This window comes from Lingula anatina, chromosome 2 (assembly GCF_051362555.1).
Source record: "Lingula anatina isolate TDL-2025a chromosome 2, LinAna3.0, whole genome shotgun sequence".
NCBI lineage: Eukaryota > Metazoa > Brachiopoda > Lingulata > Lingulida > Lingulidae > Lingula > Lingula anatina.
This window is the reverse complement of record NC_141768.1, coordinates 3,522,364-3,548,557: the sequence shown is the minus strand read 5'-3', so window position 1 is coordinate 3,548,557 and position 26,194 is coordinate 3,522,364. Positions and strand designations below refer to the sequence as shown.

At 36.7% G+C, this 26,194-nt stretch overlaps 2 protein-coding genes across 31 annotated transcripts in view; one reads left to right on the top strand and one right to left on the bottom strand.

Annotated features, from left to right (window-relative positions):
- Positions 1–19,299, bottom strand: part of LOC106166132 (uncharacterized) — a 97,232-nt gene extending 77,933 nt beyond the window's left edge. For 21 of the 29 annotated variants that reach the window (XM_087004247.1, XM_087004262.1, XM_087004264.1 and 18 more), the window contains exons 1-2: positions 19,151–19,297; positions 18,616–18,917 (exon numbers count right to left, since the gene is read on the bottom strand). In XM_087004247.1, the coding sequence (XP_086860373.1) occupies positions 18,616–18,690 (75 nt within the window). In that variant the 5' untranslated portion in view covers positions 18,691–18,917; positions 19,151–19,297. Of the gene's footprint in view, positions 1–442; positions 905–3,108; positions 3,386–18,615; positions 18,918–19,150 lie in introns of those variants that run through there. The other 8 variants (XM_087004268.1, XM_087004270.1, XM_087004269.1 and 5 more) reach the window with 3 other exon arrangements.
- A 222-nt stretch (positions 19,300–19,521) lies between these two features.
- The window catches only part of LOC106166134 (disks large homolog 5), a 30,000-nt gene continuing 23,327 nt past the window's right edge, over positions 19,522–26,194 (top strand). The window contains exon 1 of one of the 2 annotated variants that reach the window (XM_013544578.3): positions 19,522–20,147. In XM_013544578.3, the coding sequence (XP_013400032.2) occupies positions 19,847–20,147 (301 nt within the window). In that variant the 5' untranslated portion in view covers positions 19,522–19,846. Of the gene's footprint in view, positions 20,148–23,875; positions 24,065–26,194 lie in introns of those variants that run through there. The other variant, XM_087004277.1, reaches the window with a different exon arrangement.

The following is a 26,194-nucleotide window of genomic DNA, read 5'->3' as shown; positions in this document are numbered from 1 at the left end:
GGCAGGAGGGGGTTAGTGGGGGTTTGGTCAGAGACATCGTTATTACACAGACAAGTAAATCCAGTTGTCCACAGTTGAAACTGCTGGAAATTATACATACAGCCACATGAGCTGTTGTTTTTCATAGTTGAAAGCCTTCTCATAGCAAACTTTCCCAAGGCCACTAATGGATTTTCCTTCTAAATGAGAAAACCATGCAATGCTATGTGTTGATGAGGTAACAAGAGTGATATGCCGCACAGACCAAAGGTTCACCCTGCCTCAGCCCTCTACAGCTTCAAGTTTGGTCCATTATCAAGGTGAAGCTGATCAGTTACTATTTATTACCATGAAAAAAAAAATTCACACCTATAGTACACAAATAGCATCAGTCAAACTGACCTTGCTCGCTTCAGAAATTTGACAATGTGTTCTGCATACTCTCTAGCCTATAACCACTTACCCACGATTCTTTTATCTTCTTGAACATCCTTCACACCATCAAATCCTAAAGTCTGTTCTATCAGTCTTGAACTAAGTCAACTTGAACCTCGAAATAATATATAATATTTATATCCACAGTGTAAAGAAGTCCAGTGAAATGGAATCAGCTGAGCAGGAATTCTACTTCCAACCCCATGTACCTTTTACCACCGAGCCATCGTGCTGGTTTGGTCTATAAATAACTTGGGACCGGCAAAACCCAAGCTGAAGTTTTCTGAGCAGCTGCAGGCGTCAGATTTCACATGGGGCTGTTGGGACTGCTTTCCTTTTTGGGTGCACCATCTACATATGAGCCAATCAGATCCTCTGTTCTAGTGGCAGGTCAGAGGTCAGAGGGCAGAGGTTAAGGAGTCATCAATGACTACTACAGCTCCTTTTCAACAAGAATTTCATTCTAATATCATAACAACTCCAACATGTTGGCTCATCCTCAAGACTGTTTCAAACACAGGACATCTTTAAAGAATACCACATGTCCAATCTGGACTTATGCCACTGGCCTCAGATGCCCAACTCTATGAAAACACAAGTCCAGCAGACTAGGAGGAGAGACTCACAGGTCCACCAGATGATAAAACAAACTGAAGCACATTTGCTTTTAATAACAAACCTCCACACACTGCTCTCCTCTGTTGTTATCTGGTGTGAAATGAAAATCTAGGCGTTGATGAAGAAGGGGGCTGATATATATATGAAGGGAGGGGAGGGGAGGAACTGACAAATCCTGATAGTCTGGATTCTGGTGTGTATCAAGCAGATAGCATCACTCTCCACAGCTGCAGACAGCCCTTTATTGGATCTTTGGGTAATGAGGCACAGCAACATTTGACAGTTCATTATTAAACTCCACTAATAAATTTATGGTGGGTTGATTTTTTTCATCCTACCTGTCTGCAAGTACCAAGAAATTCTTGATACAAAAATTTAATAATTGATAAATAATTATAGCTATCATAAATAATAATTATAATGGGAATGTGTGAATGTGGCATGTCAGATGGTCTACTTTGTGTGTATTGATTTGAAAACCAGATTTTGAATTCAATTAACTTACTCAATCAACTTCTTTCCTAGAACTGTCTTAAAGGGCTTATGTCTGATGCAGGGCAGCATGTCCACGTCATTATCACACACATGTCCACGCCATTATCACGCACATGTGCCAACAATGTGTTAATGACAGACTAGAATATCTGTCTTCCATAGAATCTTATTATGAGTGTCTCCTCAATGTATTGTATCACAGGTGTAGCTTTGATATGTATAAAATAAAATACAAAACTATAATCTAGAGGTGCAAATGTACCCACTAACTATTTGTAAATGCATTAATCTTCTAGCAGTTAACTGGGACCGTGTGTATGTATATGTGTGAGCATGCGCATGCGTGCATGTGTGTGAGTGTGTGTGTTTGTGGAGAAAGATATAGAGAGAGAGAGAGACTTGAGAATGAGGGAGAGACAGAGGGTTGAACAAAAAAGGTTCGAAGGATAAACAACAGGAGCAGGTAAATATTGGACACCATGTATTTCATCCAGTTAAAGATATCTAAATGTTGTGCAAATTGCAACTCTGAGCCTTGGTGAGATGCTGTCTCCTGGTGATACAAGCTAGATCTATTTATAGTATTAAATGGACACATTATCAATACAGAAATGCCTCTGAGTCTTCGACTTGTTCCAGGTAAACTGAGGCCATTGCCTGAACATGTTAGCAAAGTGCCAGACTCTGTTAGTTGTTCCTCTTCTACCAGGAGGGCACATTGCACTTAATCCTGGAGGTGCCAAAATTTTGCCCACTGGGTGTGCTGCCCTCTCTACCACATTAGTACTCAGTTCTGGAGCAGGCTTGACAAGAAGACTATGATGGAAAGACAGTCTTAACTTTAAGACTGGAAAATTTAAGTCTTCTTCAATTCAGGATAAATTTATTTTACTTCATAAAAATAAAGTGACTATTGGTCTAAAAAGTGAGCTTTATGTCTTTTTATTTACAAAACAGGTGCAGTTTTCCATTGTAGACTTCTGCTGACTTAGCTTCGGTCAAAAATAACTAAAATTAATTCCATCTTTCTGGCATAAGTTTTGCTGTGAAACCAGACCCAAAATGATCACATTTGAAGGCCAGCTATGAAGTAATTTCCTATTTTTCTATGTATATCAACAAGCAATAATATCTACATTCATTTCCTAAATTTCCATCATTACATGCATTTTGGGGCTAAAACTGGGAATTTTTCACTTACACACTCAAAATCAAGTATTTTGCAATGCTAGGAGTGGCATGTCTGGCAAAAAACTCCTGAATTATGAATTTTGTGAAAAGCTTAACATAGGCAAGCCAAATTGTTTTTTTTTTCAAGTAAACAAGTGTACCAACTTACATATTCAGAATCCACAATCAAAAAGAACCTTCAAAAACGTCCTTGCTATTTTGACAACTAGGCAAACAGAAAGCAAACCATACCTTTGCAATGTTCCACAATGGCCTTCTCAAACATCTCAACATCGCAGTATAGTACTTATCAACTTCAGAAAAACCAAGAAATAAAAGAATAAATCTTTCCCTGCTGCTGTTACTGCTGAAAGAAATATCAGATTAATTATAAAATAAGGAATAATTTACCAGAACATTATCCTTAGTACTGATGGAATCCGAGGTCTGAGAAGCCAACATGATGCTATAACAACTGTTCCAGCTATAATGATACAACAACCTGGTCCATCTTCTCTCTGGCCAGCTTGACAACGTCTACCTCGTACCCTGGTCAGGAAAAATTGATCCTCCAACCGTCTTCCTCTCACTAAGTGAGAGAGAGAGAGAGAGAGTGGGCAGCACCTAGACACTTCTCTGTCTGACTATCCAAACAGCCAACCAATTCTATTCTCTCTCATCTCAAGTATTGATCCCAGCTTTGGCAACCCACTGGAACATTAGCATAATAGTTCCTGCAGGCACACATGCCACTTGTTCCACCAGGGACAATCCACCAATACATCCATGATTGCCACACTAAAGTACATGTAAAGTTTTCAATGAATCCATCAGGGAGAAAAAATCACACAAAGGACACTCTCTCTCACCTGGCTGAGTGTAAAGAATAGGATTATACCTGCACCTAGTATGCCTTTCTATTTCCCAGTTATTTTATTATCAATATGTAGCTGAGTGTGATGCTATCCATATCCCTGAGAAAACGAGGTATTGATTTTCTCTGGGAGTCTTACATCATGGTGCTTATTGAGCAACTGTATAAGAATTATTAGACACTGCACGGAATTTTAACACGAGGGAGGAATAATTTCCTTAGAATCTCTGAGACGATCCTGCTCTGGTTATACTCTTAGATTGCCTGGCAGACAATCTGGCCTTCAAAGGTTTCTGGAAACGCACCTCAGTCTATTATCAGCATGTTTTTGCCATTTCTAATTTCTAGATTTCTGAGGCATAAATGATAACGGAGCACTGTTTCCCCATAATCTAGGGAACTCTGGTTGATAAACTTGTTGGACCTCAAGAAGACCCATCCTAAACCAATGGAAGTTAAAGCGCTGATAACCATTATTGATCAGACGCGTTGGCAAGGGCGTGCATATTTATATCAATGTTCGTCAGTTATATAGCAAAATTATTCTTACGACACAGATGGGAAATAATCGAGCTACTCTATTAATAGGATACACTTGAAGTGGTAATCAAGCATGGCCAACCTATACAATCTGCTACCAGCTGAAATGACATATCTGATCTATCAATGTGCCAATTTATAATGCCTTTCTTATTATAAACAATATCAGTTGTGATTTAAAAGATATCTGTTACCACTGTTTCACTCTTCACTACTCAGCAAAATATTGTGTTATCTCACAAAAATTTATTAGGTCAGGCATTGTTTCATTATTTCTGAGAACTGTGTTCCATACAACAGCACTACATTGAAAAGCACAGATCAAGTCTCCATTCTTCACAGACAAATGGAAAATGCAAATAAAGTTTCTGACTAATAGAATTCTCTCTCACATAATAACCTAGATACAAGCCAAAGCAATTTTTATAAGACACTTGGTAAATGAGATACCAGACACTCTTAGAATACATACAGTCCTAATTGACTGTCAGTTTTCAAAATTACTCCACTTTGCTCCAGAACATAATTAGCAGATCAATAAAACTGGGGCCATTCACAGGCAGAAGTGCACTAACTTAACTGAAATTATTTCACCACAGATGATACTTACTAAAGCCTCCATTGTCTTGTGGTACTTTTTCAATGCCCAGTTACTAATTCATGTAAGGCAAAAAACATCTAGCATAAGCCAAAAGTAGAGAGTATTGTGTGTGTGTTTGGTGTTGTGCGAGCAGGGTGGGGGTGGGGGCAGTGGGGGTGCTGCAGTTAACCTGGCATTTGTTTTGTATTGGCTACATTTCTTGTTTTTCACCAAATCGGTGCTGTAATGACTGAAATACCATCAATATACAGTCACTTTCAACCTTATTTTATAATCATTGCATCTGACTGGAGTTGCAGATGTTTGCATGATCTATGGAAAGGTTGGAGCAGACAGGGATTGGCCATATCTATGCAGAGAAAACAAACATTTAAACAAAAACTGACGTTTCAATTTTTTAAAAAGTCTCTACTGAACTTCTGTATTTTTTTTATCTCTATTTTAATTCTGATTCATTTCTCATAAATAATTCTAGCTCCATTATATTAAAAGAAACATTTTTTTTTCTGTTTTTCTTATATTTGTGTCTTTATATGCAAATGCACCAAACAAACAAATAAGCAGTAAAATGTTGGATTTGCAACTTTGTAATTTCTCATGGTTCACTGGCTAACAAAGTCAATGTTATAACTAAATTTTCTTTATCTCAAATGTCTGGGCTTGCTCTATTGAATATCCATGCCGCTTTTTCTGCCTCAGTTGATCTGCCTGTAAAGAAACTGCTTATTTTAAGCTGTGATCAATACGAAGTGACGCGGCGGCAACTGTGCAGCAGGGAAATGTTGAGGTATATAGTGCACAACAGCTGAATACCAGCTGACAGACTCAAGATCTAGCATGCGTAATCTATGTTTTCTTGAAAAATTAACATCCAAAATCGATAAAATGCTCCTCTAGCAAATCCCAACAAAACTAGCCTTTAGCCTATCATTACATATAATAGGATTGATCAAATGGGTGAAAACACTTGGGTGAAAACCTTACATCGCTAGTATTTTTTGTCAATCAATTCCCTTTAAATATCACAAATTTTATCAGTTTATAAATCATTTATATACAGAAATATATGAGGTTGCATGAGCAAGGTTGCAATTTTTCTTTAGGTGCAAATGAATGATTTATGATTACGAGGTGGGTAATCAGTCCGATATGCAGTTTTCCTGCTTTGAATAGCTGCTACTTTTTCTGTTCTTGATAACGGCCGTATCATTATCACTTCTCTTGCACCATTTTATCTCATCAAGCTCTTTTCAAAACGTATTCCCTTGGCATTATTTGCACACAGGTCACTGCTTATGGCTGGGTTTATCCATGCTAACTCAAGACTACATTGATGTCGTCAGCTATGGCTGCATATATCCACTAGGGAAATCAACACATAAACCATCTACTGCAACCCAGGTCTAAAGCCAGGTCAATTCCAAGTGATTTCAAAGGAATTTTAAATAGAAAAATTGGGCCCTTTCACTCTCTTAGCTGGCCCAATTTGAGAAATAAAATAGTACCCAGATCAATTTTTGATTCAGAGCAGACCTTTTCCAGCCAAAAGAGCAACCCCCCCTTCCCTCCCCTTTCCCCTTTTCACAGGCCTGACACCTGCCTTTTTACCAGTTATTCAAAGTTTTTTTTTCCTCTGTCCAAACCAAATGGCATTGTCACCACTCATAGGATAAGTGAAAATGATTTATGTACAATACTTTTCAGTAACAGCACTGGATGTCTCCTTCCTCAAGGTGAGTTCCACTACAGTCCTGACCTTCCACGTATTGTTCCACGTCATAACAATACTGAAGAACTTATCCACCTGCTGATAAATTTATGTGTACCAATAAAATGATCTGTCAAAGTTGGAAATTTACTCTTAATATGCCTTCAAAATTGAAGTGTTCATATCAAACTAGGAAACTAAGAATCTCTTGGTGATATATTTGGCATAAAAATACTCACCATTTAAAGACTTAGAGAGCTAGCAACAAAATAATGATAGATTAACAAAAAAAAAAAGCTTCAAAATAGATACCCAAAAATAAGACAATCTCCAGTTTTACTTCATTTCTATAATCTATTCTCCATCTTTTCAACCTGCTGATCAATACAAACTAGTCAGATTCGTTGAACACATCATTAAACTGCTGCCCCTATACTGCCCTTTTCCATTTGGTAGCTGAATTGGTAAAAACACTCGAAAGCCAAGTACATCAGCCTACTGCTTTTATGTTCTCCTTTCCACTTCCTCCATTTTCACTGTGTAAATTCATTAATGGATGAACATCGTTTACCTGTAATGAATGGACTCAGGGAATAATAGACAAGTCTATTTGTGATGTTGTATTATTGATCTCTAATGAAGAAGACGGTCCAGGTGCTGCCATACAAAAACCTTTCCCTCAGGTGGTTTAAAGATGAATCAAAAAGTGCATGGAGGATAAGTAGAGTATATCATCTGTTTAATCAAATATCCTACCAGTGAAATGCGCATGCTTGAGAAAATATACCTGTAAATTGTAAACAGAAAGTGAAACTGCAATGTGCGACATTCTGGCTTCCCTACACACCTAGATCATCAAAAAGAAACTGTGCAAAGAAAAATGAAGGTCAACCTTCATCAAATTGAATGCATCACAAGAAAAAAATTCGAAACATTCTTGATTTACTCCAATCCACAAAATACATGTAAAACAATGATAAAATAACCGAAACTTAATCGTGTCAATCTCTGCCCGACCTGTTTGTGACTGGCAGGGGTGGGCTGATGGTGGGGCCACTGCTGATCCAATGCCCCCCTAGTAGGCCCAAGACGCGAAGCTGGCGACCACGTCTTCTGCTGCTGCTGCTGCCGTTTTTCTAAAACATGATGCACTGTCGCTGGTATAAACAAAGTTGTCATTTTCTCTCAGCAAAAATCTTCTGACACACCTTTCACATCATGTCTCAGCTCTATTGATTCTCAGCACACATTTATAATGTTTATACATCCAAGTCTACTCAGTAGCCTGGAGGAGAAAGGGCCCATGTATAGATAAATGCTTCACAATTAGCATCTTAGAGCAAGTCATGCCAGGCTATCAATCAATGGCATATTATTTGAACGAAAAATAAGGACCAAAGGCCATCTGTTAACCCAATACCTGAACTATCACCTATACACAATAGATCTCACCTATTTACATAACATTTCACACCAGTTAATTGCCTTTCCTTTAGACAAAATTTGTTTCTTTTTGTATTTATAAGAATATTAAGTACATGCTGTCAGAACAAACCTCATGTATTTGATAGTCTTGACATCATAGGAATTAATTATGCAATTCCAGCAACCCTTAATTTAATTATAAAGCCTTGCAAACACAATGACCATCAAGGGATACCATGTCCTGGCGTTATTTAATATCCATTCTGACAGCAGTTCATTTAAGAGATAACCAAATATCCTGAATAGTGATAAACCTTAACAAGCCCTTTTTTTCCATTAGACAACATCAGATTGCTTTGCTTTGACAAATATAAATTGCATGTGCAGAAGATGCCAAGATAAGTAGCATCTTTCATGATGTTTTTCCCATTAGGAGGCACTATTCTTTTGTTATTAAGATTTTTTTTATCAAACTGCAAGTTAATTTATCCTTGGATGATATCACTTAGATGTTAATGTAAATGTTAATGTCGATGCAAATCTGTAGCCTCCATCTTTATTTCCATGTATCGATTTTATTCTAACCTAGCTGGTCTCTTCTCTTATATATTTGCCTTAAATGCATGTTAGTGTTGTCATGGGGTATGAAACTAAAAAGCAATCTCTCATCAAAATAATTTTATACAAAAATACAAACATTTAATGTTTATCAAACTATATTGGTACAAATGCAGAAACAAAGGCAGTTGTTAACATTCCCAGAAAGATTTACATTTACTTCGCATTTCACTTTTTTTCAGGCCACCAGCCACTAAAATTGTTAATGCTACAAAAAAGTGGATTTCTGATTAAGTGAAGAACTACTTCGTTGGTATCTGCGATAAAAGAGAGGACTAACAGCCTAGATAAGACAACATGGCAAACAGTGGCTCCACCTTCCCATGAAATTGTGAAATTGCAAGTCTACTTGTTTGCTGCTACTGCTGGGAGCTACATGACTAAACCCAATAACTGGCTCCAAGAACACTACATAGCATTACTCATATGTGTAGATCACAAGGGTGCTTAGAATGCAAGTGGCACCATTCATGTCATATGAAGGACTTCGCATTTTTTTCAACTTTTTTTTAGGATAAATTATTAGCATTTGCCGCTCGTAAATTATAGTATTTATTAGTAACACTTTCCATATTTTTTTTTTTTTTTGGGGGGGGGGCTATTATTAAAGCAGCAAATTGAATTCTTATAAACAGGAAATATATTAATAGAAGGCAATATAACAAACAGAATGCCCCATATATGTTGAAATATGTTCATCTGTTTGGTAAACTACTATAAGATCTTATTTTTTCTTTTAGCATTCCATTCTTTCCAGAATCTCTTTAAAAAAGCATTCTGAACAAATAAAAAAAAATATAAAAAACACAAATTAATACTAAAATTGCTCAGAAAAGTTAACATGAAGACATCGCCCACAATCTGTTTGCCCTGTCTGATGTCTGTCATCCGTACTTATTTGCTCTTCTTATCTACTTGGATACTTTAACCCACACATACAATGCTATCGTATATTCTCTCAAGTACACGCCTTCATGTTTAAGGAAATAACCCAGTTTCTTCAGAATTATCTCGTTGAATAAAGTTGTTCGACAAGTTAATACTCCCACCGCCTCCACCTTCACTTTGGCCGAGACATGACTAGAATGTGAACTACACAGCAATCATGCAATGTTGTCAAGTGTGACATGACATCCTTGCTAATCTGCTGGTATTACAGCAGCCTGTGTACAATATGGGCTTGAGGTATCATGGATTACCTTACAGAGCCAGAAGGAATGGTGTATTATTGCTTATTTTTTCAACAAGTCTTCAGAAATTAGTGCATTACTTATTACTTATAAAATCACATGCAACACCCAAGCATTATATTTGCAACCTGAATCTGTTCCCAATCTTTTTATAACTTCACTATTACTATAAAAATAAATTAATTGCATCAATAACTGGAGTGTTAAATGAGTAAGCATTGTGTAATTTCTAATCACAACTGGTATACCATATTGCCTTGTCCTGCAGCTTGGCCAGAGTGACCTGAACAGTGACCTTGAGAACTGTCCAAAGATTGGCCGAGGTCCATCGGTCCAGCCTCATCTTCATCTTTGCTGAACAGGTACACCAAGGTTAAGAACTCCGAGGCAAGGATGGTGTTTTGCTGTGCATCCAACCTGTAGCGCCATCTGTGAGCCCACTCGTCTTGGGCAACGGTGGATTTTGGCATTTTTCCGTTAACTTTGTACAATTCTGTATATTTCTGAGGAGCAGTTGTTGTTTATCAGCTATTTTCAATTCTTTTTTTCTAAATATCCTTTATCTTACCATCCCTTTTTTTAAATACTGCCCTATCGAGCCAAATATTGTATTCAATAACACTTAGCTGGAAACCTGTCTAAAACTGCCTCGAATATCTTCATTTTTATCGATGCCTACCTATTAAACCAATCTATATCATACCTGTATTGTTTTGGTAAGGTCTCAGTTAAGTTACCTATTCACAATGGCAAATTTCCTTTTTCCTGATCTCCATTTCTCTCTGCTTACCTGTGTCATGGTGCTGTACTGTATTATTATTGATCAGGCAGGAAAACAAACCCCTGATACCATCAGCCTGCCATTTTGGAACGGCGTGCTCGCTTGTTTGCAGTGAGTGTTCAACTGCGTAGTTCTCTCTCTCTCTTTCTATCTCGTTCCTGTTTCAAGCCTGTCTTTGGTCGGGCGTGATTTTCACAGTCCTGACTGCTGATCAATATTTTACATTAGATATTTAATAGGTTTGTTGCAGAGTGGTGGATTCAGCAGGACGCCTTCTATTCTTCTGCGATATGTTAATCATCAAGACCAATACACAGCAATATCCTGTCTGAGCAAAAACTCTGAGAGAGAGAAAAAAAAATAAGTGTGGTCTATTCTTGCTCAAATTGTTATTGGCATATGCTGTAAGGCTGATACTTGATTACCACACATTTCAGCTGTGAATAGATTTCAAGAGTGGTAAAATGTCAAAAGTCAAATCGAAGTTTGAAAAAATTATGCAGAGAATTCTGCTTCTATTGTTCTTGTGATTCGAGGGAACTTGGCCAGACAACAGCATTGATTGCCGTATTGCATGCAGACAAGGTTTCTATTACACTTCAATTGACATCTGACAAAAGCAGAATTACCGCGATTACCAGAGGGATAGTTTCTAAGTCTGACTTAATCAAAAACTGATAAAAACATCATTTTTATTGAAATTATTTTATTTTCAAATAAAGACTCAATAAATAAATAAATAAATAAATAAATAAATAAATGCTTTTTTCAGGTAGAATAACAATCATCAATATTTTCAAAAAAAAAAGTTTTTAAAAAATCTACCCATTCAAATTTCCCATTTACAAGTACAACAAAATTCATAAATTAGTGTAAGACTTAAAATTACAAGAAATTATACCAAACAATTTGCTGCTTGACATTATGGTGCAACCATCACATTCTTCTGTCAAAATAAGTCAGTTAAGTGTAAATGATATCTATATCAAATTTAATTATAAAACTGAAAAGGACCTAACAATTCCACTCATGAAACATGCGATTCTGGCAATCACCAAAGGGGTTTACAGACAACTGTCTCTGTTTTTAGTCCTCAGAGACTGAACTGTTTTCCTTCTCCTAAGTAGTCTTATGTCTAGGGAATGAAAACAGGTTAACTTCACAGGTAGAAACTATAATCATTGATGGCAAGCAATTCTGCAGAGAGGAGTTTGATTTTGAGAAAAGAACATGTTGGCTCGGGGAAAAAAATACCCGTCTGGCTGAAAAGAAAAAAAAAGTATCAGAGGAGAGTGGAGTATAAGGTTTGTAGTTGTCTTACAAGCATACCATCTCATTTTTGAGACCAAAACTTTTGTTTCTCTTATTTTTTTAGATATAATTAGTTGCTAACTAACATCACTAATTTATCTTGTACCACATCCATAATCTCTCCTTTTCATCTTTCATTAATTTTCATACTGGTGCTGCCATCTATAAACTAGAACACAAACCCCTAAATAACATATGGAGTGATGGATGGTTTTCTCAGTGGGACATTAACTGGTAAAAATCAATACGTTTAGAGCCCAGCTGCAGGCAAAAGTGGATTCTGTGTCTGTTTTATCAGGTTTCACAATCCAACTAAACTCAATGAATCATGAGCTTTCCTCTTTGATAATGAAAACAGAATTGCTACCACATCCTTTGGTTTGATACAATCTCCCTAACTGTAAATACACAAAATCATCCATTTGGGAGACTACACAGCTCCTACATGCAAACAAGTAAAGGGCAAATATGTAGAAAAAATCATTTTTTCTGTCTTTCCACATGCTTTTTGTACAATGTTCACATTTGACTTTACCATGTTTAATATTAAGGCTATTAAGGCTAAAATAACAAAATAACATAAACCAGGCATCATTGTCTAGCTGGTAGAAAGTCTATCAGGCAAAAATGCCAAGGCCAAAATGTTACATGGAGCTGAAACAAATATCTGTTACCCAACATTACATGAAATCTTTCCCTTGTCAGTCTATTGTATGCAAAGCCTCTTAGATACAGTGAAGTACATACAGCAATTAACACCACTATACTATCTCTAGTTATCACAGGATACTTCCCACATCACACTAGACAACTTCGAAATGTCCACATGCTGATAACTTGGCCTTTTTAAAACTAAGGGCCAAGTATCTAAAACTAATTATAGATGTGAATTTGATTATTAATTGAAATCTCTATGTAATTTTTGTTGTAATAAGTCACGATGCTTCTGATTTACATTCTAATTGAACACTGTGTGTGTGAAAGAGAGTGTGTGTGTGTGTGCGTGCATGCATGCGTGCATGTGTGTGTGTGTATTTGTGTGACTGTGTGTGCAGATGTGTGTATGCTGAAAGAGAGAAAGAGAAAGAATTACTGAACAAAAATTGTGAGAGATCACATCAGGAACAGCAACCAAAATGTGTGTACAGCAAACAGTTTTTCTGACTATTTAACCTCTAGTTGATGTGGTTAAAATACTGGATACCACAACCAGGCATTTCACCCAGACCCCGACCAGGTAACAATAACAATACGCCTGACAGGAAACTGTTTGGTTTAGGGCAACATGAACCAGATAAAACTTTACCAGATCATATATCTGGTTTCATGTGTAGCCTACTTCAAAACTGTACATAAATAATTTCGCATGATGACATTTGGTATCTATGCAAACAGTACCATCACTGCTCTATCATTCCAATAGCTCTATAGTATGTGTACTTCTGCATACTGCAGTTGTTATATCATTCAAAATGCCCAGGTATAAATGTGTGCTTTGATGTGCCCACAGTATCAGCCAGGAATGCCTGCTATCTTTTACATTGGTAGTTTTCACAACATGTTACAGATATGGCACACTGGGATGGTCAGGGAGAGTTGGAGGGTCACGTTCTAAACAGCATTCTTAAAAAATGTTTCAGTCACACTCAGAAGTATTAGAACTTTAGGAGGTAGGCACTTTCTTGCAATCCAATCTTGTCTTTATAATCTTCCTGTCATCCTCCTCCCCAACCTCACATGTGCATAATGCTGATCTGGGGATTACAGAGGGATTAGATGATCATCCTGACATAGAAACCTAAAGTGTTTTAGCTGAAACCATTCTGATGAGACCTGGTAATCACATACACAAGAAGATTATTACTAGTCACATGGCAGGTAGCAAAAAAATAACCCAGAAATGTTTCATAACTATGTATGCAACTCAAAAATGACTACTAATTTGGCTCATTTTACATGCAAGAATGCATTTCATTTTTTTAAAATTCTCTTTAACATATTCACACCTTCCTCCTGTATCATGCCTTCAGACTAAAAAAAAAGCCCAATACCTCATCTCACTTAAGGCAACACTACTAAGGACATGAACAATTTACCTAACCCTGTACAATTCTCCAAGAGTTTTCATAATATTATAATTTCACCATTTGTTTGATTCTTAACAGCCTATGGTTTGAAGCATAACACTTGATAATGTAGATTTCTTCTAATCTGACTTTTTTCCAGAAATTGCAGCTCTTCTTGAAGCAGCAGATCTGCTGGGTAGTCTAATCATAAAGATAATCAACAATAAAAAAACAACAATGGCCAAAATAATCATCAAAACATACTTGTTAACAAACAAACTTACATCTAAAATGTCTGAATCCATGACGATGGCCTCTGGCATACTTGACTTGTATCCAGTATCCCCTGCTAACAGCTAGCTAACCAGTCGGACCATGTACCTTATCTAACAAACTGCTGAGCCTGTGCTTTTTTAACATATAATACACCTGTGCAGTGTGCTACAAATATATTACCAAATATATCAGAATTCAGCCAATGTGAACTCCTTATCTGTGGCTAAAAATAATTAGGAATGCAATTAGTTTTCGAGGAATAACCCTGACATGAAACACCCTGTCCAATTGTTCTTTTTGTTACTCTCGTGTTATAAGATCTACATCTTGTTGTTTTTTATTATGATGCTCAAAGATATCTGTAAACAATACTGCTGGCGGGAGACCTGGGGCAGAGGGAGGGAATGGGAACAGCCTATTAATATTCCCTTTTTACCAGACGAGCAGTTAGCCAACACAATCAGCAAATCTTCTGCCTGAACAGTTTCCAAAAACAGCTATCTCCTGAGCTGCCATTATCAGTTCACCATATTCTATCAGGAGACAGCTGCTGAGAACTATAAAATTAAAAATACATATTAAGGCAAAGGATAACATGAAGTACCTGCTTCATATGCAAAATAAAAGTTTAATCTTGAAATTTCTAAAAATATTAATACTTATTATGAAATAAAAGTTCTATTTCCAGCAATTTTGCATCATGAAACAATGCAAGTAAATGTTAAGCAATAATCTACTGTTTTTTTGTTTTTTCAAACTACAAAAAGGAAAAAAGACAACTGGATGAATTTGCAGTTATTGAGACAGCTAAGAACTTCAAGGTGTTTGGACATCTACATGGAAAAAAATCTAATTAATGACATTTCCTTCACAAAAAAAAATCAATCAATAATCCTTCATATTTTCAGATATAGCCCACTCTTTAAAAATCTGAGCAGTCTTAAAGAAAATCACATTTCTACCTAATGCCACAGTATCCAGAGAAAACTTTTAATAAGAAAATTCCCATTAAAATACAACTGTCTGAAAACATTTTACGTGGTATTACTTATCACCTGACATTTAACCACCTTGGTTGAACAAGCAAACCCTTAATGCACGTCTCTGCATCATTGTAATGCTTAGGATTGATAAATATTGAGAGAGGATCTAAGTCGCAGCATGTGCAAAGACCAAAACAGCAAGGCTTCTTTACTTTATGGTAATGTCCTGAAAATTCCAATACCTCAATTACTCTAATATCCTGATTTACCATTTCATCTTACAAAAGCATATTCCTGATATAGGCCCATTTCTCATGTCACAACTCTGATTATTTTCCCTAGATATTGCCAAAAAGAAATACAGCTCTGGAAAATGTTTTAACAATTTTGTTTAAATTAGGAGAGTTTTTACCATATTTCCATCTGAAGGTTGAATAAGGTGGACTGTCTGACTGGGAAACAGAATATGAAATAGTAAGAAGTAATTAATTAGAATGACAACCAGGGCCTGATTAAAAAATACAGATTTAAAAAAACAATCATTTATGTATGATTTCTTTATTTTCATTCAATATAGAAACAGATGCAGCTTACCAAGGATAAGAAGAGAAATTACCTCTCTTAAAAAAGAGTAAAATGTCTACTCTACACAAAGCATAAGCTTCTTGTGAAGTCTTCAAACTCTGTAAATCTTATCTACATGCAGTGTACATATTGCTATATGGCCATGCTTAGAGGCATGGGTCAGTTTGTTTAACCCTCAATGTTGTCATCTATCCTATTACACTCACTGGTAATGTCTCCTTAAACTTTAAGACATAGCCATACCGACTGGCTCTTTATAACCTTGACTATAGGGCAATAACCAATACATACAATAACGTAATAAATATGCATTGACCTATGCAAAATAGCTAAGTCAAATTACAATTAAATAGCATCAGAATGAATTAAAATGCCTCATTTTAGCACCTTTTTTCATAGGCATACATATAAATACAACAGAAAGGTGTTTACTAACAAGCCCCCTCACAAAGTAATTCTGCAGGCAATGCTACTTCTAAAGCGCCATTAATCCAAATACATTATGAACCGGTTTTGGGTATAATACTATAGCAATTGCTAGGGTACATTATCTAGACAGGTGAGTCATCGAGAAGTGCAGCGTGACCTATTTCCATGCATGCTCTACCTGACTCCTAAAGCAACTAAGGTGCTTGGCGCACGATGAAATTACTTTTATTTATCAAACCGGCTGGCACACCATTTTTTAGTTGCAGGGGCGAAAGGTGGGGCCATGCCTAGACCCAACATACATCTACCGAGACCTTAAGGCCATGCAAATATTTACCTATTTCACAGACTGTCTTTAGTTAAATTTATCTGTTACACCATAGTGCCTCCACAGACCTGTAATATTAGATTATTTACCCCTGCCTTAAGCATTACACAACACAGCCCTTCTCTTGCACAGAGTCGACAAAGCAATCACAGGGGGCATAAGGGGTGAAGGGATGGCACTTACCATGTTGGTGACACTTTAAGTGTCTCCAACGTGACATATCCACCACCTGCTGAGATGCAGGCCCCTATGATGTGATTCATGTCACTGAGGTTTATGAATTTCATCAGAATTCAAGGCATACACACAGCCCCCTCTTGCTTACTGAGGCAGGAAGTCACAAACATCTCAAAGCACATACAATGGATGCAAAAGAGAATTCTTCAAATATAAAGTAGCTGGCATACTATCTTCTAGACACCAACCACTTTCTCGTAAGCATTCAAAGCTAAGAAATTTAAGAATGGATATCAAAAAACAAAAACATGACAACACTTTCAGCCCAACTGTCAGTGCATGGTTTATAGTTAATTCCGTACAAAAACTAAATGCTCTCATAAAAAATATCTAAGAGGGGTACAAACATGCAAGATTTTTCTTTACCAAAACAATAATGAAAAAAAGATGAGGCTCCCTTGAAGTAATTAACCTATTCCCTGGCTGAAAGCAAGCACCTGCTACGAGGTATCTTGAGTGCAATCAGGGCAGGTTTTCCACATCTAGGAGCATGAAATCCAGGGCAGAACATCACACCAAAGCCTACGACTATTTCATCTTCCACTTCTAAAGCATTTTCTAAAAGCTTCCTAAATACTTAAAAGCAATCTGCGCAGTGGCTTAAGAAAAAAACCATTTATACTTTGGATGATTTTCTATATGTTCCCTTTGCTTTGATAACTATACAGTCCTCTCTGACCTGAGATAGGAAATATATGATTAATTATACTTGGGAAAGGCTATGTGTAATGTACTTCATAAGGCAGTTCTATATTGCACAATTACATTCTGTCTGTCATCTGTCCTTTTCCGCAAAACCTGAAACTTAATTGCATCTTTCCTTTCATAGAGGAAAGGGATTATAGGAGAACAGATCAATATCAATCACCTAGAACCAGAATGAATCATGCTGGCACATGGATTACATAAATTATGCATGAAAGTCGTAAAGGCACTGCTATAGTCCCTTTCAATTCTCTTTTTACAATTGCACAAGCTTACATCTAATTCTAAATAAGACAGGCTTTCTGTTCCATAATTCACTGTAACATAACATTTTCATTCCATCTAATAAACCCTTCATGCATATTGAGATGGAATATGAGTGAGCTAATTTCTTCTAAGTGGCTTAAATTGCTGTAATTAGGATGTAACAGGGGTCCCAATCCTCTTCTGACTGTTAGTTCTATGTGCATGGCCTCAAATGTCAAATAAAGTGCATGTTATCATTCCCAAAATATAGATATAGAGACTAAATATTGATCCATAGAAGCACAGGCATTCATCAAATTCGTTTCACTGACATATACTGTACAATAATAATAACATTGTCTTAATAAACACATGCAATAGGAGCTATTTCTCACATTCTGACAGGAAATATGGGTCTCAAAGGTTGAAAATTTGAGCAACATTAATGATAACAGTGTATAATATAACATTATCAATTAATTAATTATACAGTACAAACTGACCTAGAGATTGCATTTTATCTATGGAAATTACTGGATTCCATGCACGCGCCTATATGTGCCATTTAGTGTGTCTAGTAGCTGATGTATCACACATGCAAATCCGTCTCAGTGTTCTAAGACTGATAAGATTTTAATTCAATATGTCAACAAAAAAATTGCATGCATGCACAGAACACAAAGTGAATCGAGTACCAAAACTGACATAATATTATGATAATATACCAGTAATCAATACGAATACAGCATCGCAAAGCCTACGCTTTTCTGCTGAAATATAAATATTATAAATTTATTGACTTGCATATCATCAAATGCTTCCTGAGAATGAAAATGCGGCAAGCTTAAAACAAGAAAATCAATAACCGGATCCGCCATGTTGAATCCCCCCAACCTGCTTAAGTTTCCCGCGGACTACCTTGCATATTGCGACGGGAGAAGCCTGAGAGTTGTTATTCAATCCTGCAGCAGGTTGCACCTGAACATTGGCACTCAGTTTCAACCGAACTTCTTACCTGTGGAGGCACCTGTTTCTGGTCTACCAGCACGTTTGCGTCCCCTCCTCCGGTGTGTCCTTCGCCTTCGATCATTTCTGCTATGATGTGTGAAGCAATCAAACGTAGCTCATTGGGCTGCTAAAGCGGACTTGGCTATTCTTCCAGTCTTCTTGTCTTCACCTTTGGATCTCTGAAATTCCCAGAATCCGAGGATTCGAAGTGTTTACGTCCGCTGCTCTCCACTGGACACAACACCTTGACGGACGAGTCCAAGTCGGCGCATTGAAGGGGCGCAGTAGTCAGATGGGCGGGGACAACAACTATAAGAAAATGACTCTTAACTTTATTCATCCCTTGGAGCTTAAAAAGTGGTACATATAATTAACAGAAATGTGAACAATGACGATTAAGCAATATATGCAGACAAGTTTTTTTTATTAGTTTTCAAAACAAACAAAAAGAGGCAAATGGCGGGAGACAGGAGAACGGTACCGCTCGAGTTTTTATAGAGCACATTGTTTATAAAACAACTCTATAGATTTCTGCAACTTACCTGACCTTTCTTCGTATAAGAGACTAGAATGTGTGTAAAGAAGTGTTGATAGATACTGGAATAGGGTTCACATGCAGTCAAATAGGACTTGAAAAGTGGACAGTTCCGTTACGGTTGTGTTAGGTGAGATTGTAGATGTCACTACTTTACGATGCAGCGAGCACCTGCCCAAGAAAAGACTACGATAAAGCATTATCTTGAGTCCGATAATTCATTAATTTCTCATTGATCCACGGTTATAAATAGGAAATAACTGATTATAATTTATGTTTGCCAGAAAAACTATCCCTACAAATTATTAGCTACCATTCCTTTCCTGTGTTCTTTTCATCTGTACCTCTTTTGCTATGACCTAGATTCCAATGATTGACAGCTCAGATGTTGACGTTCTCTTGATCAAAATGGCGACGTCCTGTGAGAAAAACTGTCTCCAGCTCCTTATTCCGTAAGTAGTAGGAAGCTGTCGACATTTTTAGGACCGTCGATCAGACACAGGTCACTTAAAGACTTGATCTATCGGTTAACTTAGTTACGAATAACATGTTTTGCTATTTAAAACTTTTATCGAGAAAGTGACTAAGTTACTTTGGGGATTATCAGAAATGATGGCGTCAGGCGTCCGCATTGAAAAACACTCCAGATAAAGTTAGGGTGCACATACTGCAACCAGATCCCCGCCTGCGAGAGTAGGATAGAATGGAGGAGAAGCACCGAGAACTTTTGCAGCAACACAGATCGAAATTTGTGCAATCCGTCGACGTAGAGAGATTGTATCCCATCTTGAAAGGAACCGAAACGTCCCCAGGCGCCTTAAGGAACGAGGACATCCAGGAAATAAGTCAGCTGCCAAGTAAAGAAGAGAAGGTAGAGAAGTTGTTAGATGTCCTGCCAGCTGCGGGTCCTCAAGCCTTCCAGGCTCTGTGTTTGGCTCTGGAGACCACCTATCCACACTTGTTAACAGTCATGTTTCTGGGGACAAAATCTCCACCCCAAACTGGTAAGTTTGACAGACACTGCATACATTTAAGTCCTGGTATTCCACCCATATTATTACATATTTTATAATAAATATAGTGTAGTTGATTTTCTTGAAATGAAGGGCCTTTGTGAAATCACCCCTCTATTTGTTCAATTAATTCTAATCATTTTTGTTTCAGATAAAATGTAAGCACCTAAGATGCAATATTAAGTGCCCTTTTTCTTTCAAATTTACCCCCAGAATACACGTTTTTTGTTACTCAGTTAATCCTATGGGGTATCACAGTCTCACAACTATAACCATTATAAATATTTGTACCTGGGTTTCATCATGTCTAACCATCTCTAGCACAATATGCACTGTGTATGTGTGTATGATGTATGTGTATGCCTGAGTGTGTGTTGTGCCATGTTTATGATATGTGCAATATGTGAAGCTGATATACTGAGAGCCAAGTTTGTTTATTTTGATTATATTGTATCTAAGACTACAGTTTTGAAAAACTGATTTTTGTTTACATCACATAATCAGTGTTTCCTGAGCAGTATTTTGTGTAGATTTGTCTCATGGTTTGTATTTTCATCCTCATGGCAATAGGAATAGAGGGGGATTGCAAAGGTTGATATAGCTCTATTTCAAGGGTGTTTTAACCTTTCTTGTAGACTTATATTTGCATTTCACAAAAGTATCAGTTTTCAATCTCTTTTCACCCCAGTGCCAAATTTAACCACAAGTTTCCATCTAAAATGATCATGTTTATATTATCATATTTGCTTTGAGAAAGGATGGATTTTAGCTCCTAACAACGGTATTGTCTGTTGATCTGCTTTTTGTGAAAGTGTCAACACAGTTTGTAAACAGTATATGCATGTGAATTCTTTACATTAAATGTTCAACATTTAAAAATTTTAAAACGGAATTGAGACAATTTGGTACCTTATTGAGTATTGTAGAAGATAACCAACAGTATAGTATAGGGGTACTAGGGTTGTGGAGGAATAACAGTGGTAAGTATACAGTGATTAACCTCCTCTTGTCTCTGCAATTGTTTTTGGTTGGAAATATGGAAAATGGCCTCTCTTTCACACCTCATTGTCAAGTTAAATTTTACTAGTCACGTGAATGCAGGTCCATTTATAACTAGAAATATTAAGTTTTAAAAAGCTGAATTTCAGTCTAGGTATTCTCACAGGTTAAAAAAAAAAACCCTGAAATTGTAAATTAACATGACATTAATTTAGCCATTGTGTCTCAATGTGATTCTTACTACTTTATGTCCTGAAGAGAAAGTTTAGATTTATGAGTAAATATATCGTCATCATCAAGAGTGAAATCGGGTTAACTCATTCTGTAATCTGTATCATAGGGTAAAATAAAACACTGTGTCAACATTACTTGGTAAGTTTGTCCATGCATTCATGAATTTCAGGATATGAAAATTCAGTCAACCTTTTCTTAAAATAGAATGCATTTGGAAAACATCCTGTAGAATTTGTTAAGACGGTGACATTTCGTGTCCAAATATCAATATATTACAGATCACAGGGTGTGAGTCACATGTTTTTTGTCTTCCAAGGAAAGACATCACTTGGTTTTATTTTGCCCCGAGATGGCAGCACTGTTGTACATGTTATACTGCTGCGAAATACACTTGTATTCTAATTTAAGATTTATCTCTTTTCACTATCTCTTCAAGCTATAATGAGAAAGTAGATATTGCCCAGACCTTGTTTACATGCGGAGAGTATTAAGCTACAGACAGCATTATAATTTAAGTGCCTTATCTGATATTGAATGATAGATAAGATTTAATGAATAAGTTTGTTTGGTTGAGTGTTATTTATGCAACCCATAAATAGGGAGCGTGGGAGGTCAAAGGTAATTAAAATGGGATTTAAAAGGACTTGATTTAAATCCCAGACAAACATGTTTTTATCAAGCACCACCATATATCAGATAGTTTTTACAGAAATTGAAATAATTAGCTTGTGTTTTAATATATGTATGAGCAAGCAGGCAACTAAATGTTAAGAAAATCTCTTCCAAGATTTAGAAGCAATTTCTGTCATGTTTTTATGCCTAAACACTGTCTGTGTACCATATAGCTATTTTTTAGATGTCTTTCTCCTCAGAATCAATTTTACATTTTATTTTCTGCTTAAAAGTACATACATTTAACACACACAGCGTTTGGGTCTATCTTTATTCCGCTGAGGTACCTCTCCCAAAATGTCTCAGATGCAAATATGACCATGTCAAACATGATAATTTAATCCTGATATTTTAACACATTTATGACTAACCCTATTTTATGACTAATAAAACTGTTTTAAGTTTTAAGTTTTTTCTTTGTTAAACATGTCCAGGGCTGTCACTGTGAATTGAACCTCCAGGCAGTGATGACAACAGGTGGTTTATTAGTCTAGGTATCACATTAACATCTGTTAGAAATGAACTTTTTCAGTCAACAGGTTACAAATAAGCCAATTTCCATTTCTTGTTTTTTTTTTTAAGATAATAATTTAAGTCATCGTATGTCTTTTCTTAGATGGGTGGGTATGTGTTTTAGTCTTCAGATTTCTCCTAGGTGTCAGAGTTAAGGTCATGGCAGTGGAGAGACAGGCTATTCAGGCTTTGGATCATTGAGAGATGAGTTTATTTGTGTGAATTTAAAGAAAAGAAAGATACCTAGGCCGTTAGGTGACTGGCTGTCATGTATATTTTCTTTTCGTGATATTTTGAATGTAATGATATTGCCATTATTTGGGTCTCTTCATTTCATGGGAATGGCATTCATCAAAGTGATATTACATTTATTATTATTTTATTGTTTTATTACTTCATTATTATTATTATTTATTTTTTATGGAGCTGGACTTTTCCCCTTTCACCCTCCCTTGTCACTTTGATGTCAGTAAAAGTGCTCTGGATATTGTTGACAGTAAAGGTGAATGCCTTACATTAGTACGGCACTTTTTGTAGACTGACGAATATTGCTTTTAAAGCTAAGAGGAATTAATGTAAATGAGATCAGTCATGTAATACGGTTATAAAGGTCTGTTTCCAAAGAAGAAATGAAAAAAACACGGTGCTTATATGTCCTGAAAAAAAGATGAAATTGAATATGAAAGAAAACCATTCTTGAAGACAGGAATTTGAAGCATGATTACCTTTACTCATGTCACCATGTGGCTCCAAGATGCTGAAAATAAAGAACTTAACGTGTAAAAAATAGGTTTTTATCAGCAATAACTTATCTTAATGATTAAAAGTAGAGCCATTTCTTCCATGGGAAAATTGTATTTATTGCTGTAGTGGATGAATCCAATGCATGACATTGATGGTCTGCAATAAAATGACTTTCACACCATGTACCTTTAGGCTTCAAAATTCACCAATTAAACAGAAAAAAGTGGAGTGATCTTGTGAACTCGAGTCCAACAGTTCTGATTGACCAGTGCATAAACTTCTCCCACTGGATTTGATTAGATGTCCCTATTAGTATTGATAATGTGTACCAGGGGGCCAGACAGTGCATCCAGTCTGGGTATGTTTTCACTCTAGCAGAGACAACAGAGGGGTGAATGGGGCCAGGCTGGGGGGGAAACAGACCCTCCATTGTGTGCCGTACTGCCTTATCAGGTCACCTTACAAGAGAACAGGCTTTGTTTCTAACCACTGAACTAGCATTAAGAGGTAACATTAATTCAATGGGATGTAAGATAAAAGAGCCTGATGACCACAAGTTGTAATATACCAGCTGCACTGCACCAGCTCTCATCACAATATATGGGAATATTCATGCGATATTCCTCTCAGGCCTGGAAAAAGATCAGAAGTGGTCCAAGACTGCTTTTAGAATAGTTGTCTTTCCCAACAAGTCAGCATCATGTTGTCTGCCGTGATTTTTGCACAAGTTATACCCTTGTTTCCAGGTAGGTTTATAAATTGGGATTCTGTGTTTAGATCAAAGGTGTCTTCACCACAAGTGCTAGTTAATACTGCTGCCAGGTGTGCAACATCAGGAGTGACAAAGTCGTTTTTTCTGTGTTGTCCTTTTCTTTGTTTAGGCCAATTGAATTTTAATTTATTTAACAGGTGATAATGATTAAATGCTGCTCTCTTTAGATTTACTTAATTATCCTCATCACTTAGAAAGTTGGGATGAGCTTATCAACATCAAAGTAAAATGGTAATAAAATGTGACCATTTAAAAGCATTTATAGACAACACTTTTTTGGGTGGGGGGTCTAAGTTTTCATTTAGGGATCATTTATTCAGATAAAAGTCAAATATATAAGGAAATAATGCAATGAGCATTTCATTTGTTTGAACATAACTCAAATAATTTGATAACATTGCCCCTTGTATTTTACATTCAAACTAAGAAAAGTCGGACTGAAATGGCACTGGATGAAAAAAAAAACACCCACGAAAGTCAACAAGATTTCCTTTATAGGAAAAAAGTCATAAATCAAGAGCATGTATTCTGACTGCAGGTGTAGGCTTGTGGTCACAGGTGTTTATTAGAGCAGGGATCATAATCTCTGAGGTTGTTGGCTGGATAATTAGTCTAGCGCTGGGTGCAGACCAGACTGGTGTATTTTAAGATAGAGGTGCCAGCAAACAAACAGCTTTGAACAAGGACTGGGGTGTGCAAAGGTCAGGTGTTACTGAGGCACCCTGTTGTTTGTGGCTTGGATGAAAAAGTAATGGGACCACAACTCAATTCTCCAGGTCTCAAATTTATTTTTAAATGCTGAATGTGATTAATGTTTGGATTAGAAGAAGTGACTGTAGAATATATGAATGCCATTTGTGTTTATTGACTAAATGATATGAAAAAACAATTTTCACAAATTCATTATAATTTTTGTTATAGGAAATGGGTACTTGTGTAAATAAAAAAAAAAGGTAAATGGATCCTGAGAATTATTAGAAACTGGGTTGTGAAAAGCCAAAATTACCAATCTGCTGTGGTCTCTAGAGTATACAGCTGGCAAGAGAAGTTTACTATCTCATTCTTCTGCCAGAATATACAGAAACTGTTAAATAAATGGCCTCTTGACTTTACCTGTGGACAATGGTCAGTCCCGTTGTCCAAGCCTGTGTATGGCACACCCACACGCCCATTCAATACTATTACCTGTGATATTATAAAGCTTGTTTTATTTCCTGCCTATACCTGGTTTAGAAATCTATGGACCTAGTCAATAGCTTACAAGGGCTGTGGGAAACTTGCAGTTTAAAGCCAGGGGCAACAACAACAGAACTGGTGCCTGGATAGAAAGGGATTGAATGGTTAAGTCTGTGTATCTGTTTGCATGGTGCTTTCCTTCCTTATAGGTACACAGTTAATGGCACTTGCTCACTTTTATTTTAAAACAAATGTGTTCAAATGGCTTTTAAATAATCAATTTATAATACTACAAAGTTGGTCAATAGGGTCATGGTATACAGGTTATACAGCTTCTCTTAACCCTTAAATTTGCCCATACTTTCTTTGAAGACTTTGTGATTACTATGTCCAATATGTCAACCAATATAATTGTTATCCCGATTTCAGTCATGGGAATCGTCCTCCGCAGTTCACCCTTATGGCTAAAAAGTTAACTCCACTCCATGTGGAGTTTCCTACATTCTCAAATTTTGCATAACCCATGCAGTGCAGAAGTTTGATTCGTATTGGCGTACAATGAAGTTGGCCGATGACGATAGTTTCCATTGGTTAAAAAAGTAAAAACAACATACTACTTAAGTTAAGCTTTTATAAATGACAAGAAATGGGCCTTAACATTTTAACTAAATAAATACAAAAATATATATAGGCAAAAACTGGTAGCCCGACCTAGCAGTCTACCAGCCCTGGGCTATCAGGCTACCGCCCTGTCGAAGAATTTTTAGTATATTTTTCTCCAGATAACTTTTTGGCCTTTTTCTGTCAACTGAAGTTGACATCTCCATGAAGTTGTCTATGTGACAAATGTTATGACAGCAGCTTGTGTTTGACAGTATGTGACAGCACATGTGGCTTGAGGTAGCAGGGTACCAATATGTGCCACTGT